Source organism: Microcebus murinus, chromosome 11, assembly GCF_040939455.1.
Source record: "Microcebus murinus isolate Inina chromosome 11, M.murinus_Inina_mat1.0, whole genome shotgun sequence".
Classification (NCBI taxonomy): domain Eukaryota; kingdom Metazoa; phylum Chordata; class Mammalia; order Primates; family Cheirogaleidae; genus Microcebus; species Microcebus murinus.
The window spans coordinates 66881725-66900541 of NC_134114.1; the positions used below are offsets into that span (position 1 = coordinate 66881725).

An 18817-nucleotide genomic window follows, 5' to 3' on the forward strand; every position below is an offset into this window, starting at 1 on the left:
GTGAAATCATCATGTTCTTCCTGTCTTCAATTCAGAATGTCCAAGACAGTGGTGGGTTTCAGTGTATTTCTACACATAATCAAACCCTGTTAAATTAGTCTCTGTCTTGGGGAATGTGGGCAGCAGAATCTTCAAGCAAGTCTTTGATTTAGAGATGATTTCTCCTGAGTCCTCTCCTTACACCTAGTCACTAGGCCCCCATATGAGTCAGGAAAAGCAGCCTGACATTTGGGAAGATTTTTATCATTTAGAAGTACATGGTACTTTTCCAGATGGCTTACATATCACACTCTTTAATTCCAGCAAGTTTTAAAAATTATTTCTATTTTGTGGCACCTGCAACTTTTATTTGAAGAAAGAGAGAAAGGGAAATAAAGAAAAAACATACTAGTGTGCAATCATAAAGGGAAGTTTTTGAAGACATTAGCTTCAATTACAATTAGCTTACAATTAAGAAGTTAAGAATATCAGTCAAAAATATTTACTGACTATTAGAGCATGATTTTCTTTTATTGAGAAGAAATTTAGAAGGTTCATAAAGAGACAGTCGTAATTTTTTAAAGCAAATTGTGGACTACTTGAATTTTTCTTATACATTCATGAGTATGCTCAGAAATTAGTATTACTTTAATGCTCCCATTTTATTTCACTGCCCTGAAATCCTGTTGTTGAAACTACAGGACTTAAAAATAACAGGAACATCCTGTTGACAAAAATAAATTTCTCACGATAAAATATTGTTCAACTGAAGCCAATTTTTTTGGACGGGGGAAGGGCCTCCATGGGTGAGGGGTTTATGAGTGACAGAATGTCAGTTTGGATTTATTGCTTGTACCTTATGTCTTTGCTATATCTCTAACTGAATGAATTATATTATTTTTTATGTTAATTTGTGATATCATTAAAAACTTTCTTTCCTTTCTTTCTTCCTTCCTTTCCTTCTTTCCTTTCTTTCTTTCCTTCTTTCCTTTCTTTCTCCCTTTCTCTCTTTCTTTTCTTTCTCCTTTTCTCTCTTTCTTTCTTTTCTTTCTCTTTTAACAGGGTCTCTCTCTGTCACCCAGGCTAGAGTGTGTAGTGATGCAATCATAGCTCACTGTAATCTTGAATTCCTGGACTGAAGTGATCCTCCCACCTCAGCCTCCCAAATAGCTAGGACTAGCGGCATGGGCCACTACACCTGGTTAATTTTTTTATTTTTTGTAAAGGCAGGGTTTCGCTATGTTTTCCATGCTGTTCCCAAACTCCTGGTCTCAAGAGATCCTCCCACCTTAGCTTCCCAAAGCACTGAGATTATAAACATGGGCTACTGCTTCTGGCTCTAAAAACTGTTTCATGGAAGAAATAAGTATGTCTAAGCTGCCTGAGTATTACTAGTGAGTATTACACTCAGAAATGTGCATAGTTAGTGTTATAGTCACTAAACACTTGATTTATTCAATAGTCCCTAACCCCTGGGGATGCATATGCAAAGTAAAATGAAACACTTGGGATGCTTGCTTAAGAAGGAATTTCAGATTATTAGCAGAACGTGGTCCCTGAAAACGTTTTAGGTTATTTTCCTGTTGTCGGACTTACACTTCAGAGTCCTATTGGAACACTGAGCAAGGAGCTTGGACAGGCAGGTGCTTTACATCTAGGCTTTTTCACCCATAAAGCTAGAGGGATGACTTCTGCTATTCCTTGTGATTCTGAGATTCTATGAAGAAATTATTTTCTTAATGAAAGGAGGAAATGCTGTCATCTTTCTAGTGGGCAGCTCAGAATGATAGGGACAGCAGTCACCCCATCCAGAATGCAGGCTCTGAAAGGCTAGAAACACTCCCTCTTCTAGAAAACCATTAGGTAACCAGCCTCTTCCTTGAAGACACCCTCTGCCCTCCTTTAGGAGGCTTTGGAAGTTGGGGGAAAAGAGGAGGGACAGGAATGTGGCAGTTGAGAAACTGCCATATTCCTATCCCTGCAGCCCCTGAACCGACATCTCAGTCCCCTCCTGCTGACACCCTTGGGCCAGACTGGCTTTCCAGCCATGGGTGGTGTGATCATGTCATGCTGGACTTCCTCGAGCATTACCTGCCTCTCTCTGGATGGCCCATAATTACCTTGACTCTTCAAACTGGAGCCAAATTTCAACACTGGTTTTTCAGAAACACACATGAGTCATGGGGAAAAGCAGCAACGGGAAAGTTTTCCTCCTTCCCCTCATGCAGAGGTGTTGTGGACACAAGCAGGTAATCATAATTGCACGAATGAGTCACCTTAAACATCTGCTGCTGATTGTTAAGGAATTCAAGAGGGGAAAACCTGCTTTCACTTACCTCTTCCATAGTGTTTCCTGACTTACTCCCATCGAAAGATTTTTTTCTTTCATTGAACTTACACTGCTTAGCACTTTTCCCTGACACATAAAGAAATGTGATGAATGTTCACATGTCCTTCTATACTGCTTGGTTTCTTCTTTTTCTTTGAATACTGATTGTCTTATATTCTGTATAACATAAGGAGTTTAGTTACAGATGATAATAATCAGCATAGTTATCTTTTATTACCTAGAGCATGCCAGACTCTGATCCAAGATCTCTACAACTTTTGACTCATTTGGTTCTAACTGCACTCCTATAAGGTAGATGTTATTGTACACCCCACTATATTTTGGGGGGGGACTGTGGTATAGAGAAGCTAAAAATACCAGCCAAAGTCACAAAGTCAATAAGAGGTGTACCTGGGATTGTTCCAAATAGTCTGGCCTCAGAGCCCTCATTCATAGCAGTATTTTTTGGTAAGCAGAAGTATCCAAAACCATCAGTAAAACGCTTCTCCTTGTTCTGTCCTTCCCCTCATATTATACCCTTTTTTGAGAAACTTCTTTACATAAATCATAAATGAGATCACTTGATATCTGTCTATTTGGTGTCTAGTTTAGGACTGTCCAACTTGGAACTTATAAAATGTTGCTGCTAGGGGTGAGAGGTGAAAAATTACCCATGGAATACAATGGATATGACTGAGGTGAGGGACATACCAAAAACCCAGACTCCACCACTACATACATACATATATATATATATATACATATATATATATATATATATAACAGAGTTCAACTTGTACCTCCTAAATCTATGAAAATTTTTAAAAGTGAGAAAAAAGTGAAGAGAAAAAACAAGTTGCTTCTACATCTGTATGACCAATCCTAAGGATTTCAAAGCTTCAAGAAAAATGAAACTGTCATTTCTCCCTCAATATTGAGAATTCCCTATAAAGTGGGTAGAATTTTGGCCTCTGTCACCTTTGCTTCTAGTTTTCCTTTCCTCTATCTCAAATTTGCTCCAGATATTTTGGCCCACATTTGTTAACCTTTTTAACATTTATTAGATATTCCTCATATGTTGGCAGTATACTATGGGATTTTACAATGTTCTCTTACTGTTACAATGTATTTTTCTTTCTCCATTGTCCTTCAGGAAAGTAGTTATGCCTTTTATATTTCTTAAGTTTCCAGCTTTAACTGCAACATTGCAGGGCATATAAACATGATAAATAAATATTAATTAATAGTAGTATCATAGATCAACTCTAGAAAACACTTAATATAAGCATATTAAAAGTGCTTAGACATCTTAGAACACATTTATGGTGTGCTAACCCATTATTCAGTGAAGACCATCATCCTTACATACTTGCTCAATAAGAAATTTAGGATGTCAGGATTGAAATGGGCTCTGCCACAGAGCTGGGTGTTAGAGTTGAGACATAACTGTATTATCTACAACTTGAGATAATGATCTTAAAGTGAGGGACACATACCCTCATATATTCACATTATCACTGTTTTCTTAGTCGTTAAATATTACCATTATTTCCAGAGTTTTATAATCAAAATTTTAATAGTAGTGTAAGAAAGTATAAAGTGTATTTTAAAGAGTATGACTAACTTCAGTCAATGATTTCTTAATAAAGTCATCATGTAGAATCGCCAGTAGTTACTGCAATGTGCTGTAAATGTTAACATGACTATAGGTGGTACAAGGTATGAGCGTGACTGAGTGTTTGCTTCTGCAGGGAATGTTCTAGGAATTTTTTTCCTGGAGCATTTGCAACTGTCACATAAAGCCACATATGGGCCTAATTTCCAGGTCAATGTAATGTGGCCACTGTTCTTATAAAATGTGGTAGATAATTAAAAATTGAATTATGATTCTACAAAATGATTTTTGCCCCTTTGAGAAATTGTCATTATTGTTGTGAGGATTTTTTTGTCACTCAGACATCTACATCATTAATAGAGTGGCCAGTAGTGACACTCTGGTAGACATAGACCTACGCTTCCTTTCTCTCATTTTACATGGGCTGTAAATGAAACATATACAAAGGTATTATAAGAGTACTCGGAAATGAACACTTCAAAGCCTACAAACTTTTCATCCGGAAAAGGAAATAAAATTTTTGCTAACATGTCACATAACCTGCAGTTTCTTCTAAGCTATTACTAAATGTTTTGAGGTATTTTTTTTTTTTGGACATCAATATAATTTTGAACATTAATCTTTTATTCCCATGGCCACCTTTGTAAATCTATTTTGTGTTAAATTGGAAAGACTTTTAATTTGATTATTCTCAGATACAAGAAGGTGATATGATTGATCAGAAAAAAACTTTTTAGCCATCCATTCAGAGGCTTAATTAGCAAAAAGTAAGGGCAGGACACCTCTGAATGCTCTAGGACAATGACATTTTCCAGTACCAAACAATTTTGTTTTATGAGAGAACATAGAACATGAGTACATACAAAAAATAACAAGTCAGCTTGACCTTACTCTGATGATATTCAGACAGGGCTTGATTCACTGGAACCTACTTGTAGTGAAGTTGGCAAGTTGTCCAATAGATTGATTTCAACAGTATCATCAAGTTGTTCAGGGAACAGACTGCTCAGACTTTAGTTTCTTGGAAAAAGCAACAAAAACATGTCCTTTGGAGTACCATGATTTTCAAACTGTTTTCACCATCTTTAACCTATTAATACTTTGAGTCCATTATTTGTATTTGGAATTATCTGTAAATATATTTTACTTTTTTAATGAGACAGCAATGTAGGCAACTCTGTCTCATTCACCAACAACTGATTATATGCAATATAAGGTGGTATTTTAATGTATATAGTACACCTGACTACTTCAAAATTTTAGACAATTTAATATTAAATGAATTAAAATATCTGCTCTTTCTGAAATAGATGAAATAATATTGCTCTGATATTTCCATTTTTCTTTCCTCCGTCTTCTCAAGGAATATAAACATTTGACTGAGCTTCAAGTCAGTGCAAGTAAAAATAACAAAATTAAAAATATATATATATTGGCCGGGCGCGGTGGCTCACGCCTGTAATCCTAGCATACTGGGAGGCCGAGGCGGGCGGATTGCTCAAGGTTGGGAGTTCGAAACCATCCTGAGTGAGACCCCGTCTCTACTAAAAATAGAAAGAAATTAATTGACCAACTAAAAATATATATACAAAAAATGAGCCGGGCATGGTGGCGAATGCCTGTAGTCCCAGCTACTTGGGAGGCTGAGGCAGGAGGATCGCTTGAGCCCAGGAGTTTGAGGTTGCTGTGAGCTACGCTGACGCCACGGCACTCACTCTAGCCTGGGCAACAAAGTGAGACTCTGTCTCAAAAAAAAAAAAGAAAAAAAAAAAATATATATATATAAGCATATGAGTACATTTTAAGCATTTCAAAATGAACCTGATTCTTAGTCTTTGGTCCTTTGGCTTCTTTCTGAGGCAAACGTCAATGCATGGAGTTAGCAGCACCAACCACTGTGTAGAGTGTGCTCTAAAGCAGAGAGACACAGTAGTGATATCCTACTGCATTTTCGAGAGCAATGTTTTTTAAAGAACAGTTGAATATTCACTCCTTTTTTTCTCTCTGTATTATTTGCTCACAGGCTACATTGTAACTATGCCCATGATAGTTGCATGTAAAAACCCACTAAAGTTACTTCAAGTAAAGGGGAGATGACAGTGGTTATAGAAGTATACTACAGGTATTCCCATGGGGGTTCAAAAGCAGGACGTCAGGTACAGCTGGACCTCAGAAGACCTAGAATTAGCCTGCTGGAAACCAATGCCACACCCTTTGTCTCTCAGGAACCACAGGGCCTCTCATTTCTGTGTGTAGAGAGCATCTGTTGAGAGCTTTCTCCTCTTTTCCCCGCCTCTCCTCAACCCCACCCCCTGTTTTCTCTGTGTATTTCTTCTGTATGTCTGTTTACTCCAATATGGCCATTTGCCCTGACATCGACTCTAACTTGCAGCTACCCATGCCAAATTCTCAAAAGCAGAAAACCGACTCAGCTCAACTTTTAGAGCAGAGTCACCAAGTTATAAGTCAGGGGCAAGCCAGAATAATAGCTGTCTGGGGTGCGGGGACAGAGGTACATGGCGCAAGGAATCACCCTTTCCAGAAACCTTGAGCAATGCAGGTAATTGTGGAACATGTCTCTTGCCCTCAAACTCACAAAAACCTTATTTCTTCAAGTATTGTTTAGATGCAGCAGAACTGAATATTTACCTTCTACCCATACCCACCACACTCCAGCACCCTCCTTCCCGTTTCCTTCCACCATTCTGCAGATCTGTTGTGTCCTCATTCACTCTATTACTAGCTGTCCTTTTCTGCAATCAGAATGCTCAGATTGCTTATCCCCAGCTTCTAGATATCACAGATTCTGTTTCTCTATCACTTTTGCTTCCTGGTGTTTTTCTTTCTCGCTGGTTCTGTAGGCTGCTACGACCACAGCATGCTGTGAAATCCAGGGTCTGATTCTCCTTGGGACTACACAGCCACTTGGCTTTACTGCCAAAGAGCTGTAAAGATAAATTAATTTGTTAATTACATTAAGCTACTTTATGTCTAAAGAGAGTGGTAGAAGAGTGTTTCTCAAACTTTTAATGTGCATTTGAAACACCTGGGGGTCTTGTGAAAATGCAGCTTCAGGAACTCTGTGGTGAGGCATGAGCTTCTGCATGTTTAACAAGCTCCCAGGTGGAGCTGACGGATAAACAACACAAATTCCAGTAGAAGACACATTCAGAACTCCTGTGTACTTAGTGTAATTATCCTCTCCTTGATGGGAGGGACCATGCCTTAGGCATCTTCATATGTCCTTCCGTGTTCAGCATTGCACCTGGTAAGTGATTGATATTTAAATGTTGGCTGGCTTCTGATTGAGTTGAGCACACATGAAATACAGGATTTTCTATGCCATTTTTTTTTTAAAGTCAGTGGTTTTCAAAAACTGCTAAAAGCAAATTAAATCAATAAACATTTCTCAAGAATCTGGTTGTGTAAGCTCTCCAAGAAATACAAAGAAAACGGGTACAGTCCCTGCCCTCAAGGAGAACACTGGCCTGTTTACCACTCATATGCCCTTACTGGAATTGTGGAAACAATTTAGAAGTGTAGAGGTAGCAGTGAAGGCAAATGAGCTTTTATATGGTACTAGCAGTTTGACCTTTTATAATTTGTGTCAGTGTCCCCATATATACAATGACGCTAATAGGATTGTTATTGTTTACGTGTGATAATGCATGAAAGGACTGAGTTTCATGCCTGGCACATAGTAAATGATTGCTAGACATAGTAGCAGTAGTGATAGTAATAATATTTAAAATAGTCTTCATTATAAGTTAATTCAGTTTAGAAAAATATTTTGTTCCACTCTCTCCAAGTCCATATATTAATATCATCTTAATGCTCCATTTCACTTTGTAGGGCTTATCTGCAATTTGACCTTAGTATTATCTCTGTTTAAAGTATAAACTTAAAAAAAAATGTGTTTTAGAAGTTAGTTGATTCCCCTTGGCATGAAAACTGCTGTATGCTCTACAACAGAGAGACAGAAAGAGGAATGTATTTTCCTGCCTTGCAGCTGGGTAAACCCAAACTGCTTGTCCCCTTTTCTCCAATGTTTTCATAAAAAAATTAACATGCTTAAAGTGTTTCCCTAAATCTCTCCATCTATTTTGGATAAACTAGGAAATGCATACATATGCACACAATACATACATACATACATATATAAATTCACAGGTGAATAAAAATATGTGTTAAATAAGAGCATCATCTTTGGAAAGAAAGTAAGTTAAACACACAGGAAAGGAATATTGAAATCATAAGTATTGGCTTAGATTTTACTTATAAGTGATAAGCATCTACATAATGAATAATGTCTGTATTTCAACTACTTAAGCCAATAAACAGATATAACAGATATATTTTACTCTATACCAGGGGTCCTCAAACTTTTTAAACAGGGAGCCGTTCACTGTCCTTCAGACCATTGGAGGGCCGGACTATAGTTTAAAAAAAAAACTATGAACAAATTCCTATGCGCACTGCACATATCTTATTTTGAAGTAAAAAAACAAACGGGCAAAAAACACCCGCATGTGGCCCGCGGGCCGTAGTTTGAGGATACCTGCTATATACAAAGTAGAAACTAATTTGCAATAAATGATGAACAACTGTTGATAGATCATACACAGACCATCTTCTTTCCTCCCTAGATATACTAGAGCATCACTATGAATTCCATGTGGAGAAGAAAAAGTTGACTGATGCAGCAAATGTGCTTTTGATGTAGATGCCATCATTAAAGAAATACTCAGTTTATGTCCTTTGCCCACTTTTTAATGGGGTTGTTTCATTTTTTTTCTTGCTGATCCTGAATTCTATATAGATTCTAGTGACTCAGGTGGAGCAAAGGCAATATGTAACCTAAACATTTGTACCCTGTAAAATGCTGAAATAAAAAAAAAAAGAAACAAATACTCAGGGGACCTACCCAGGCAAGGTTTGCACATGAGCCTGTGAATCACAACTGACATCATTGTCTTATTGAGAAGCGCTTAGAAAGACGACCTTGGAAACAAAGTTTTATTGCTTTTACCTAAGTCCCTTTTCATTACCTGTGTAACCCAGCTGTAACCCAGATGTCAGTTGCTTGGATTCCTTCAGGTCTTCCAGCTTGCCAGGGTCAAGTCGTCCTTTAAAATCTAATTTAAATGGACTCAAATCACAATCTCAAGCACAGGGAGTTCCCAGCATCCACGCCAGTATTTTCAGCAGTTGTAAGTGGAATTTCTGTCTCTCCCAGACCTCTCTGCTTCTGAGCTCCTTCTTATGCAGATTTCAGACAGGAATAAGGAAACTGAAATACCCCATACCACCCACACCAATTTTTTTGAAATCACGTTAGGTAATTCAAGTGAAAACATTTCAATAAGTATAAAGTGCTACCCAGGAGAGATAATAATCTTACTAAATTAGAAAGTGACATAAGGCATTGTGAATGCTCCAAGGATAGACTTGGAAGAGGAAAAACTGAAGGTAATGAAACGGCATCCACTTGTTTCATCTGGCTAAATATAGAGAAAAGAATGAAGTCCCGACAAGATTTTGAAATAAATTAGGATGTCTGTGGTTTATAATAAAAAAAAAAAATTACCCATGAAAGTTTAAAGGGGAACAGTAAAAGTTAGTCTTGTGATTTCAAGAGCCCAAAACGGTACTCAGCATCCAAAGTGAGAAAGGCCACCAGAGGCCCTTGCAGCTGCATGAGCTGGTAATTACAAGGAACACACTTTCCTCACCCTTTTTAAGGCAGCAAATCCACATGGCCTTTTGGTATCTGCCAGATCTGTTCTTGAAGTAATAGCTGCCGGCACGTTAATCAACTACTTCCACAGCCCTGGTGTGTGCAAAACCTTCTGTCTGCTCAGTTCATACGCTGTATTCAGTTTTTCCAAGAATTTGTTCCCAGCCTTATTTCAGAAACTATTCTAACATGATAGTCACAGTTTCCTAACACCCCACATCACTTTTGTGTGATCTCATCCTCAAACTACCTGGAGGTACTTACTGTGCCTCTTATTTGGTTGGACCAGAGGAAATTCTGGTGTGTGAGGCTTCTTTTTTTGCTGTTGTTTTTTTATTTTTTCCTTTCGTAGGTAGAATATAATTCATTTATCTTGGGCACTTTTAAAGAGATGGGGGAAATTTGACTATACACCAGTAAAAATCCTATTCGGACAATATTGCTCAGAAAATTAGAATACCTATTAGCTTTAAAGGAAAAGTTAAAAGAGGATTTAAAACTAGAAAGGGTTAAGTATATGAGGTATATTCTGGGGATGTGGAATGACACAGTCTCTGCATGGACAAGAACAGGAGTGGGAGCCTTGTCTTTGATCTGCGCCGTGGGTTACTCTTGTAGCCCTGTCTCATTTGCAAATGCTAGTGTGTCAGAAGTGTTGTCTTACTCTGTAATCCCAAAGAGGTAATACATAAGGCCGATGGTATTTGTGCGAGGGAGCCTGGGATAAAGTCACAGCTAGACAGAAGTGGGCAAGGGGAGGACTGTGCCGTGCTGCCATGCCTCCTGTGCAGAAGCAGGTGGGATAAGCTGTCAACAAGAACAGGTCTGCTGTGGGAGTGGGCCCTGCTCCTTAAAGGCCTGGCTCCGCATTGACCACGTGGAGGACAAATGTCTTGGCGGGGGAGGTCCCTGTACTTATGAGAGGTCATGGACTTGTGGGGCTCTGAAGAAAAGGAGAAAAGGGATCAGCTTCAAGATTGGGTAATTTTCCTGCCCCTTTTTCTGAAAGAGTGAGCCATCATAGCCAAGTCTTCACACAGGAAGGGGGAATTGCAAAAGAGATTTTTCAGAGCAGTAGCACTTAAAGAATTCGCTTTTCTTCCTGAGAGGCACTGTGGACATGCCTGGGTACTTCTAACCTCGCAGAGTTCACTTTGCCTGCTTTATTCTTTAACCAAGATGGCGCACCATTAGCTGGGGGTCAGCTTGCAAAGACTGTTCTTTAAAGTAAAGGAGAGGTTTAGGAAAGTTCTTCAAATTAAGGGCCAAGCACCAAACATAGTTAGCCACAGGAGAGTGTGGATGTTGGACAGTCATACCTATACCATAGTACTCTACGAAATCTTTATACTCCTAGAGAAACTCACAACAGATTCAGCAATTATACCTATTTTACAGCTCCAAATTGAACTGTGATTACCTTTTTCAACACAAAAATAAGGCTGCAAAACCTGTGTATGTTCCTTCATCAGTATCAGAATTTCTCTAAGCACCTTTAGGCTACTTTGTATCAGTGGACCCATAATTTAGATGAAAAAATTAAGTAACCATTTGAAGCCAATGTATATAATAATGAGTAGCCAACATGACCACTATTTTTAGTGCAGAAATATATTCAATATCAAGGCCATTAATGTTTGCCTGTTTTATTTAATCATATTTCTTTTACCTGGAAGAAACAGGTCTTATTGCATACAGATGAGTGTTCAGGGAAGGAATCAGACTTTGTGCTATCCAAATTGAATTCTAAAAGCCAGGAAATTCATCATTCTGACATCCCTTTGCAGATGCAGAGTGTGTGTTGAAATATCTCTTGAAAAGTGTCTTGTTTACATGAGGAATACATTTTGCAGATCATGTTAATTAGAAATACTATCTGAGTAAGGCCTTTAATAATGTATCTGTCTTTAACATAAAATTCAGGCATTATTTTCCCAAATTGCAAGAGTGTTTTCTTTGAACACCTGTATTTTGAATTTTAAAGTTTCCTTGTAAACAGGCTATATGTCATTTTCCCTTGAGTTTTCTTCAAAGTCCAGCATTTATGGTGGTATTGTTAATCTAAATTTATAGATATTATATTTTAAAAAATAGAGAAGTTAGGAAAAATATTTGAAAAAGACACTTCTTACTATTAAGAGCTCTTGTAATTAAAAGTAATCTTATAACTTGTAGAAGGTATGTCCTATATAAGAATACTTCAAAAGCACAGTTTTAGATACTGAGAACCTATTTAACAGCCCCCTATTTCGAATTGTTTTTCTTTTCCTTTTTAATTTTTTTTTAATTTCAGCATATTATGGGGGTACAAATGTTTAAGTTACATATATTGCATTTGCCCCACCTGAGTCAGAGCTTCAAGCATGTCCATCCCCCAGACAGTGAGCACCACACCCATTAGGTGCGTATATATCCATCCTCTCCTCCCTCTCCCATCTGCCCAATACTCGATGAATGTTACTACTATATGTGCACTTAAGTATTGATATGTTAATACCAATTTGATGGTGCTTATTTTTCCACTCATATGATATTTCACTTAGTAGAATGGGTTCCAGCTCTATCCAGGATAATACAAGATGTGCTTGATCACCATTGTTTTGGGGGGGGCTGAGTAGAACTCTATGGTATGTATATACCACATTTATTAATCTACTCGTGTATTAATGGGCACTTGGATTGTTTCTACATCTTTGCAACTGTGAATTTTACTGCTATAAACATTCAAGTGCAGAAGTCTTTTTTACAGAATAGCTTTTTTCCTTTGGGTAGATGCCCAGTAATCAGATTTCTGTATCAAATAGTAGTTCTACTTGTCGCTCTCTGAGGTATCTCCATGTTACTTTGCACAGAGGCTGTACTAGTTTGCAGTCCCACCAGCAATGTATAAGCGTTCCTATCTCTCCACCTCCACACCAACATTTGTTGTTTTGGGACTTTTTAATAGCCATTCTCACTAGAGATAAATGATATCTCATTGTGGTTTTGATTTGCATGGTCCTGAAGATTAGAAATGTTGAGCATTTTTCATATGTTTCTTGGCCATTAGTCTATCTTCTTTTGAAAAATGTCTATAGCCTGGAACTATAAGAATTCTAGAAGAAAATGTTGGAAAAACTCTTATAGACTTTGGCCTAGAGAAAGAATTTATGAAGAAGACCCTAAAGTCAATCACAGCAACAACAAAAATAAATAAATGGGACTTGATCAAATTAAAAAGCTGCTATACAGCCAAGGAAACTATCACGAGAGAGACAGACAACCTACAGAATGGTAGAAAATATTCGCATGCTACACATTCAATAAAGGGCTAATAACTAGAATCCATATAAAACTCAGGAAAATCAGCAAGAAAAAATAAAACAACCCTATCAAAAAGTGGGCAAAGGACATTTTTAGATATTTGTGAAAGATTTTATGTAAAGAACAAGTGGACATTATGAACCATGAGTAAAAATTTCCAATTATATCTCTAAAACCATTTTCCTGATAATTTCAGTGTTACATACATACATACATACATACAAAAAGTGAGTTTATCTTGGACCCCATTGATGTTTATAAACTCCAGTAAAAATATATACAATTATATAGCATACAATAATATATACAATTGTATGGCATAGCTTCTAAGTGGAAAATTATCTACATTTTCAAAAGAGCAAATGGCTCTTGGGGAAATATATAGCTTAGGAATGACAAAATTGTCATCCATTCAAAAAATAAGACTGTAGAGATGACAGAATGGAGCCCTGAGAATCCTCAGATTTGCTTTTAAGCAATACCTCCTTTCATGTGGTCCCCCAGTAATGTTCAGGCCAAGAAGATGGAGCTGGAAAAGCAAGGCAAAGTCATGCTTTGTTATTAGCTCCATAATTATTACACAATCCCTCATCCTATATTTCCTCTGTTAGGCTCATCCCAGCAAGAAAACTCCAAATGGAGAGAGAGGGAAGGAGAGAGACAGAGGGGAGGGGAGGGAGTATCTTGGGCCTCCTATGCATCAGCACAACGGCCCTTGTTACCTTTCACCTTGAGGAGCTGGAGAGCTCAGGAGAGGTCCATGCAAGTGTGAGCAACCATTGACAGGACACAGTGACTCCGCCATCAGTCCCATGACCATAAACCTTGATGGCATCTTCCTTCTTTTGAGGTTAAAAAGAGGAAGGAAATAGAAAGAAGCCCTGGACTCCCCCTGGGATCCACCAACTAATTTGAAACATAAGCTGGATATGACTAGATTGGTGATTCCTGAAGTGTGTTCTAGAGAACATTAGCCCTATAGCATGACCCTGTGTCTGCGTGTGTGTGTATGTGAAGAAGGAGAGGAGAGGCGTCCAGTTATGACTTAAGTCTAGAAATGGTGGGTTAAGCAATATTTACTAGGTGCTTTATGTGAATTATTTCAATTTCTTCACAACTAACTTGTGTTGCAGGTAGTATTATAATTAATAGTTACTTTAAAGATGAAGGAAGGTTCAGAGAAGTTAAGAAATACACTTAAAGTCACTAATTTTTAAGATGTGCTTCTGGGATTCAATGCAAGTCTAATTCCAGAGCCCAGACTTGTTGACTCCATGACTCTCTGTAGCCTTTTTAAATGACAGATAGGTACCCTGAATCTCTAAGAGATGCATATGGTGTGAATTTCTTAAATTTCTTGGCCAAAGCCTTTTTTTATTTCAGCATATTATGGGGGTACAAATTTTAAGATTACATATAATGCCCTTGCCTCCCCTCCCCCCTCAAGTCAGAGCTTCAAGCGTGACCATCCCCCAGACCGTGCACATCTGACTCATTATGTATGTATATGCCCATCCCCTCCTCCCCACTCCCACCTGCCCAATACCCAATAAATGTAATTCCTGTGTCCACTTAGGTGCTGATCAGTTAATACTAATTTGCTGGTGAGTATATGTGATGCTTGTTTTTCCATTCTTGGGATACTTCACTTAGTAAGTAGTATGGGTTTCAGCTTTATCCAGGAAAATACAAGATGTGCTATATCACCATTGTTTCTTACAGCTGAATAGTACTCCATGGTATACATATACCACATTTTATTAATCCACTCATGTATTGATGGGCACTTGGGTTGTTTCCACAGTTTTGCAATTGTGAATTGTGCTGCTATAAAACATTCAAGTGCAGGTGTCTTTATTGTAGATTGTCCTTTGTTCTTTTGGGTAGATGCCCAGTAGTGGGATTGCTGGATCAAATGGTAGATCTCCTTGTATTGCTTTAAGGTATCTCCATATTGCTTTCCACAGAGGTTGAACTAGTTTGCAGTCCCACCAGCAGTGTAGGAGTGTTCCTATATCTCTGCATCCATGCCAACATTTATTGTTTTGGGACTTTTTGATAAAGGCCATTCTTACTGAAGATAAGTAATATCTAATTATGGTTTTGATTTGCATTTCCCTGATGATTAGATATGTTGAGCATTTTTTTCTGAGCTTCCCAAGAAATGAATGTTCTGGGGAACCTACTTGGCGAAGCAGTGGGCTAGATTTAATCATATAGCCTCTACTCAAACAAAGCTTCCATTTGGCAAACCAAAAATCTGCTTTTGCCAACAGCTAGATAGAAAGAGCTAGCGTAAGTGGTGATGTGATGTAGTCTAAATTTAGAAATATTTATATTGAAGTTATCTGAGTTCTGTCTTCTCTTCTCCCTTTCAGATGCTTCATCCCAAACATCTATGCAGCTTTGTTCACTGCAGCTCTTGTTCCCTTGATGTGCCTCGTGGTGGTGTTTGTGGTGTTCATCCACGCCTACCAGGTGAAGCCACAGTGGAAAGCCTATGACGACGTCTTCAGAGGAAGAACCAATGCTGCAGGTTCGAAAGGAACTCTATTTGCCCTTGGGAGATGGGAACTTTTCAATGGTGGGAAAAGGTCACTGAATATTTTATCAAAAAAAAAAAAACGAGGGAGTGAAGTTAGGTTTGCCTTTCAGTTCTGAAGCAGTAAGGGAAGCTATAGCTCTCCAGTTTCTCCTGCTTCTTGGTTCTTCCTGACATCTCTCTTTCTTCAGGGCTCTGTAGGTTTTATTGCCGATTCAAGTTTTTTCCTTAAGATATTGATGTCCAAGTAAATGAGTCACAGCCTTTGGGAGCTGCCTCCCAAGCTTTCACCAACTCAAGCAATAATAACCTGTGTTCAACCTGTGAAATCGATTCATTTCTCTCTGCTTCTGAGACCTCTTCACAGTCGAACAAGCCCCCACAAGGCTCATGAGTGCAATATTTTGCATGTGGTGTTCTGATTGTACTGACAGATGTTGAAAAACATGTGTAATCAGACAGCTTCATAAGTGGCTACACATGTCTGGTTACTTAAGAGTGCAAGTCTTTCCAGCTCAAGTTGGCTTTCACTACAGCTCATTTTTTCCCTTTGAATCATACTTAGCATAGGTTTTTGTGATCTGATTCTTTTTATTATTGTTGTTAGATTAGAGTTTCTTAGGAATTTTCTTAACTTGGAACAATAACCACGCACCTACATACAGAAAACTCTCTCTAAAATGTTGTGTGAGTATCTGGGATGTTAGGGAGAATCCAACTAGCTGGGATGGAGGATCCCTTTTAAGCCAGTGAAGAAGAGAAGTCTTCTCTTTCCTAAGCTTTTACAAATCTAAAATCAAATGATTGGCAGTCTTAGAGGAATTCTGCACATTTTCAGTGTCTGTCAGAATTTAAGCAAGATAATATATATATGACATTCCCAGAATAGTTTCTGATACATTATTAGGGTGCAATAGATATTGCCATTTAAAAAATGTCACTCTAATATGATATAAGCCTTCTAGTTCCTGGACTTCATCAGGGAAGATGCACAAAGAGAAGAAACTGGGCGTGGTGGCTCACACCTGTAATCCTAGTACTCTGGGAGACCGAGGTGGGAGGATCACTTGAGCTCAGGAGTTCAAGACTAGTCTGAGCAAGAGTGAGACCCTGTCTCTACTAAAAAGAGAAAAAATTAGCCGGGCGTGGTGGTGTGCACCTGTAGTCCCAGCTACTTGGCAGGCTAAAGCAGGAGGATCGCTTAAGCCCAGGAGTTTGAGGCTGCCGTCAGCTAGGCTGACTCCATGGCACTCTAGTCCGAGCAACAGAAGGAGACTCTGTCTCAAAAAAAAAAAAAAAAAAACTATGAATAAAACTAATGAAATAACTCTATATTTTAAAAAATAAAAAAACAAAGAAGAGACTCTTCTGTATTAGTTTGTGGGGTGGTTTAATGGATAATAGTATCTAGCCAGCTCTCCTCTATTCTTTTTCATTTAGCATGCAATTATTGCATTGGAAAATATATTATTTAAGGTTATGATTAATCTTAAATTCTTTAATAAAACAATAACACTCAATGTAGAAATTCTGCTTTTTCATGAGACATAGAATTTATCCAGATGCTATGTTTTTAATCAGCTTGGGATTCATTTTATTAAAATGCATATTCTTTATTGGAGGAAAGTTTGTTTCTTTCCCTAACTGGTAAGGTTTTTTTTGTTTGTTTCATATATTATGCAAAAGTGTCAGATGTGTTTGCATATTTTCAGTAGCAATAACATTAAGGCCTAACGTAGCCAGGTATTCTTTTGAATGCCTAAATCACCCAGTATATCTCTTGGATATTATCCATCACTGACATAGTAGATAAAACAGTACTCCAATTATCTGAAAAACATAGCCCTCAAGCATAGAATGTGATGCAAAAGTTCCAGCACAGTTGTATCTCAACTAGGGAACTCTCTTGTGCAATAAAATATTAATAGAGGCATTGCTCTATTGTAGCTTTTCAAATAAAAAATATATTTATGATATTTCTAATTCCCCTATTCCCATGACGATTCAGTTATTATCTCATACTTGGGCTCTTGCAGCATCTTCCTGATTAATCTCTCTGGTTCTAGTTTTTTCTCTTCCTTTTCATTATCTCAGATGTCTCCATTTCAAAACTATAAAGTGGATTACCTCATTCTCCAGCATTATAGTCATCCAAGGTCTCTCTCATTGTCCAAAAGAAAAATCCAGTCTCTTTAGCTTACAAGAGTCCCCATGGTCCACCCCAGGCTATCTGTCCATTCCCAAGCAAGTTATTATTTATCTTGCATTCTGGTCATGCCAATTTATTTACTCTTCCCTAAAATTGCCTGATACTGCCACACTTGTTCATGTAAGGAAGCCTCTACTTTGAGCTATTCCTCATTAGTCGGTAAAACCCATGTGCTCAATAAATGATGTGGGGAAAATGTGGATGAGTGGGAAAGAGGTGGAAGGGGCTCATCACTCTCCCATAATCTTCACCAGCCCCCCAAAGCTGTCCAAAAGAACTCCATAATCTAAGTAAAAATGGTGTGCTTGATAAACACAAGTTAATTTCTCTAGACCTCCCTTTACTCCTTTACAGAAATTCTAGAAGCTTTCAATATTCTACCCCTTCTGTGAAGCCTTTGGAGTTACCTCTTTACATAATCACACCAAATAAAAATTATTCATCTTCCCTCATCTATGCCTTTGGAGCACTGTCCCATAGTCATTGTAGTACTTATCTTAGAATGGAGTGATGACTTTTTTGGTCTGTATGGTTGGTTGATTTCCATATTAAATTCTTAATTCCTTAGGGACTAGAAGCATTTAATATTCATTTCTATATCCCCAAGGCTTTGCAGAGTGCTCAGTGGATAGCAGGAGCATAATTAATGTGTGTTGAATAAGTTAATAATCATCAATGTACCACAAAGTCCTATAATTGTAGAAATGGATACCCAAGCTAAATATAGCATTAAGAAGAATGTAACTGTAAAATTATCAAAAGTAGAAGTTAAATAATTTACCTTGTTTCTGTTTGTAACTGTCCCTTTGAATGTTATTATTATTAGAAGTATGTTTCTTCTTTTTCCTTGATTTCTATAATTCTTAAAGCTACATATTCAGCTTTGACCACTCCCTAATATTTTATAGATATATTTTCAACCTATTATAACTCACCTCCTTTTGAATATGCTCCATTTACCTCAAATTCAACATTTCTAGAAAAAAAATTTTATCTACTCTACCAAGGACCATTTGACACTTTATTTGAATCTTTCTGCTAAAATTCCATTGCACTGCCCTGTAAAATATCCAGTCAAGATGGCACTACAAATTCATATTTTG

General features: G+C 37.8%; 1 protein-coding gene across 3 annotated transcripts in view; it reads left to right on the forward strand.

Moving 5' to 3' along the window:
• Nucleotides 1-18817, forward strand: part of ADGRV1 (adhesion G protein-coupled receptor V1) — a 468628-nt gene that overhangs the window by 373390 nt on the left and 76421 nt on the right. For all 3 annotated transcript variants that reach the window (XM_076008180.1, XM_076008181.1, XM_076008182.1), the window contains one exon: nt 15342-15499. In XM_076008180.1, coding sequence (XP_075864295.1) covers nt 15342-15499 — 158 coding nt within the window. The remainder of the gene's footprint in view (nt 1-15341; nt 15500-18817) is intronic.